Source organism: Malus sylvestris, chromosome 16 (genome assembly GCF_916048215.2).
Source record: "Malus sylvestris chromosome 16, drMalSylv7.2, whole genome shotgun sequence".
Taxonomy (NCBI): Eukaryota; Viridiplantae; Streptophyta; class Magnoliopsida; order Rosales; family Rosaceae; genus Malus; species Malus sylvestris.
In genome coordinates this window covers 26,160,610-26,165,127 of record NC_062275.1, presented here as the reverse complement: position 1 = coordinate 26,165,127, position 4,518 = coordinate 26,160,610, and the positions used below count along the sequence as shown (strand labels likewise).

The following is a 4,518-nucleotide window of genomic DNA, read 5'->3' as shown; positions in this document are numbered from 1 at the left end:
GGAGAGAAGATATTCCTTCTCCTCCAAATAATACAAGTTGTAATAGGAAATGATAACTAGAATCAAATCTAATCTAGGATTTACACAATCATACTTATTCTAGGAATGTTTACAACAGTTACATGGATTTAAATAAAATTTTCTTTGGTAGAATTTATACCTTAAAAGGTGGGATAGAGAACATGACTAGAGATGGATTTTTTGAACTCCTCCCAAAATTTTGCTAATTAACCCATTTGGAAAATATATTTTTATGGCTACCAAGAACACGAGTGCCCATAAAAAGTTTAAATGTAAATGTAATTTATATGCAAACCTTAGCTCACATGCCACATAACGTACACACCAAAGGTTATGTTTGTCTGCTCGAATCAAGACTAAGGCTCAGGGCCATACGGGTAGAGAAAAACTTAGAAAAACTTGGATAGACTGTAAGAAAAGACTTGAACTACTTGAATCTAACGAAAGACATAGCACAAAACCAAAAACAATGACGTTCTAGAATTTATTTAGTTGACCATACTTAGTAAGATATGACTTTGTTGTTGTTTGAGCTTGAGCACCTTGGTACTCCGCTTGACATTTATGCTCCTATTGTGTGTTAAAAAATTGGAAATAAAAAACTAGAAAATAAAACCTACTTAAAATTGTGTTCTCGCATCCTTCCTACCTCCCTCCTCTTTCTTCTTTGTATTTCCTCTTTATTTCTAATAAAAAAGAAACAACTAACAATTAAAAACGAAATGGCTATTGAGCGGGCCTGAATAATTAGTAGAGTTCTCAAACCTACAAACAATTTTACCATTGATAAGTTTGACTTTAGTTGAACTGACACTAACTTAATCACAGAGTTCAAAATTTTGGTTTTATGAAATATGGCTACAACACAAAATAAATGCTATTTATACAAGAGAACAAGTATCTTCAACATCCCGTCCTCTCCATTTTACAACACTAATTTCATATGACACTTCCATCATCTCCACCACCCAAACCCGAACACACCATTGTGTCCCGTCTGGCCACGCGTGTCCAATATGGTGCTGCCGAACAACTAAAAGATGGCTTCTTCACTTTTGCGTACTCTGAATCACAAGCACAAGATAGAAGATTGATCCTCTGTCCACAATACATAAACCAGGATGACTGATTTCCAACTCAGGGGCCATTATTCAGTTGATACACATGAGTGTAATCCATTTCTAATAAAGACCTGAAACTAACAAAGCAGAAACATGCAAGCCCATAAATCAAAGAGAGATATGAGAGAATGGAGAAAACTTATGCAGATCTTGAAAGGAAATTTGCGGTTTGGGGTTAAATTTTATGGGAAGAAAGTTTCTGAGGTGCGAAAAAAAGAGAGAGAGAGAGAGAAAAAGGGAAGATTCTGCAAACCAACTTTCATACCCACAACAAGGGTTTGGATCTAATCCAAGTGTTTGTTCAGAGATGAGAGACAAAGAAGAGAGAAAGGAAAGCGCAGAGAGAAAAGAATCGAGATGGGTGAAAGAGAAGATAATGAGTCATAGAAGTACCCTCACAAAAGGGTGATGCGCTTGGCATATGACAAAATCTAATATGAAATAGGACAAAACTGACGGTAAACCTCAAATTGCAACTTTTTCAATTTCAAGGGGGCACAAAATAAGTTTTTCTCAGGTGGCAAAGTGACACCAGACAAAGTGTGACGGGCATAGGTGTAGTTTTCCCTTAGCTCGATAGGCTCTTCACAGCCCAAAATTTTCTTCTCTCGAAGCTTTGAGATACTTAGCAAAGCCAAGCGAGCTTGGTCTAGTCTCAACCTTGAAAAGTTTTAAAAGAGCCGTTCACAGACACACACACCATCATCCAAACTCAGAACGTTGTAGCAAAGCACGTAGAAACAGAAATTCAAAACTAGAAAAGAAGAGAGAGAGAAGCCACAAGATCATACACCTGAATACACGATGAGACTCTATTCATAAAGATCATTTATCTGGGGGATAAAGTTGTGACTGCGTGGATGCACATACAACATGCTCAACATTTAATATTTCATTCCCTTCTGTTGTTGGGTGTTATTATTTCAAACTATACAGCAACAGAACACAAACAGAATTGCTGAAGATATTAATTACAATATATTAATACAAACAAGCGGGTTTACCACCAAGGTCGAAACTAACAGCCTAAACCTAAACAGAGATAAGTTAAATCCATATCCTAAGGGGCAATGACAACACTATTTTGGCCATGATATGCGTGCAAAGGAGCATCAGTGGTTGTCATAAGTAAGGGAACTCACCCAAGCAAACAGGCTGATAGAGAGATGAGAAAACCTTAATCATCCTCACAGCGAGAGGGCTTCTGTGAATCAGTCAAAACCTTTACCTCCACCTCCACCTCTATTTCTGTTGATCCTTCTGCCTCCGTATCCACTTCCCTTGTTTCTGCAGATCCAGTACCTGATTATACCCAAAATATTTATTAAGAGCTAAAACATATCATTTGTTTATATAGTTGTCCGTTGCATTTAAAACTAGCATGGAAGATGATAAAATAAGCAAACAGCACTCATCTCATCCATTCAAAAGCATAGATGTCATTTCATTCTCTTCCAGGTCAACTTTCCATAATCAATTAGACATTTCATGACGGATATCGGAAACATTTAGCATTTCTATCATGTCCCAAATATGTTCACCAATGAAGCTACAATTGAAGCCCTTGAAGGTATCCAAACACAAAAGGTCCCATTAAGTGCCACGAAACAAAACTAAAAACCCATTTCAATTGATAAAAACCAACAATTCCACCAAACCCATCAAACAAAAAGAAATTAAAAACATTTTGTATATACAAAAACTAAAAACCCACTTCAATACCTTGTAAAAAGAAGCAATTCCACCACCCCCATCAAACAAAAACTAATTAATAACAATTTGCAACTACAACAATAAAAAAAAATTCACACGCATACTTAGAACTAAAAACCCAGTTCAATTCCTTATAATAACCAGCAATTCCACCAAAAACTAAACACACTTCCTACATGCATAAAACAAAGAAAAAGAAATTGCCCATACCGCCATTGATGAAAAATTGGGAGCAAGGCCATCCACGATCAGTGGCCACAGAGAGGGTTTCTTCATCCGTGAGCTGGTCAGCCAATTTGCCAACCAAGTCGGTCACTTTCAACGGGGCGCGTCGAGGTGGGACCCAGAACGAGGAGCCGGGGACAAAGGGGAGCCAATCGGGCGTGGCCCTCTGGACGACGATGGTCTGAACGATGTCGTCCAGTTTCTTGAGCATTAATTTCTCTGAATCACTTGGCGACGACGAGGTGGAGGGGTCGAGCTCGATCTCGATTAACTCGGCCTTGCCGGATCGGGAGGAGCGGGCGCGGTGGGCTTGGGTGAGGGAGGGTGGGAGGAGCGGGCGGCGAAGGAGCGATTGACGGAGATGGAGAGTTTGAGTGAGGAGTCGGGCCATTTGGTGGACTGTTGGAACTTGGAACTGTGTAATTAGAGAGAGAGCGAGAGAGAGAGAGAGAGAGAGACTGTTTATGGAAGGTGGAGGAGTGCGTTGGGGATGATGTTTGCTCGCGGGTTGGGGAGTGCGTGAGGAGGTGCGGCACGTGGTGGGAAGGAGGTGACATCGTGTAATAGCATTTTCAACCGTTTTTATTAAGGGTAAATTGTCATTTAACCTCTGAATTATTAGTTCAGCTAAAACTGACTCCTTGAACTATCTATTTTTTTTGGTAAATTAATCTCATAAACTATTTGAAATAAGCTAATTAATCTCTTGTCGTTAGATTCTGTCCACAATTATGTCAAATTCAAGGGTAAATTAGTTTTTTCATCATCTATTCTTACATGTCACTTATAACCACCAATAAATTATGACATGTGGGCACATAATATTATGTAATAACAATGTGAAATTGTCTGTTATGCAAACGTTTGCTTTCTTTATGTTTCTTAGTTTTTGAATTATTCTGTGTCCACGTGTCATTATTTTACTAATGGTTATAATTGACAAGTAAAAATTGATGATAAAAAGATTAATTTACCCTTGAATTTGACAGAATAGTGGACAAAATCTAACGACAAGTGGTTAATTGGCTTATTTTAAATGGTTCAGGGGGTTAATTTACCAAAAAAATAGTTCATGGGGTCACTTTCAACTAAGGTAATAATTTAGGGGGTTAACCCCGTAGTTTACCCTTTTGTTAATGTAGCTAGTGAATAGTGAAAAATCAATTTGATATCTATTTCATTTTCAGTTTAATTTAGAGTCCGTTGATAATTATTTTATTTTTAGTTTGCAAAAACTAAAAAGTAAAAACTTATCAAACGACCCTATAATTTGCAAAAATTAAAAACTTAAAACTAAAATTTGAAAACTGTTGTAAAATTTCCTAGTTAAAGTGTGATTGTGTAAATCCTAGATTAGATTTGATTCTAGTTATCATTTCCTATTACAATATTCCTTGGGGATGAAGAAATTTCTTCTCTCCTTGACTACTATAAATAA

General features: G+C 37.3%; 1 protein-coding gene across 2 annotated transcripts; it reads right to left on the bottom strand.

The window, feature by feature from the left end:
• Positions 1-732: 732 nt before the first annotated feature.
• Positions 733-3,571, bottom strand: LOC126607002 (uncharacterized). 2 transcript variants are annotated; one of them, XM_050274418.1, is made up of 3 exons: positions 3,066-3,571; positions 2,285-2,444; positions 733-1,085 (listed from the first exon to the last, which is right to left on the bottom strand). In XM_050274418.1, the coding sequence occupies exons 1-2, from the start codon at positions 3,469-3,471 to the stop codon at positions 2,320-2,322; spliced, it is 531 nt and encodes a 176-aa protein (XP_050130375.1). In that variant the 5' UTR covers positions 3,472-3,571; the 3' UTR covers positions 733-1,085; positions 2,285-2,319. The 2 variants fall into 2 exon arrangements, with proteins under 2 accessions (XP_050130375.1, XP_050130374.1); XM_050274417.1 differs by having other exon boundaries at positions 733-1,219; positions 3,066-3,570.
• Between the last annotated feature and the right edge of the window lie 947 nt (positions 3,572-4,518).

Excerpts from the sequence above, each read along its gene's own strand:
- LOC126607002 (XM_050274418.1), bottom strand. The coding sequence starts at position 3,471 with ATGGCCCGACTCCTCACTCAAACTCTCCATCTCCGTCAATCGCTCCTT. Across the intron at positions 2,445-3,065 it reads CCAATTTTTCATCAATGGCG|GTACTGGATCTGCAGAAACA; the intron begins GTATGGGCAATT and ends GGGTATAATCAG.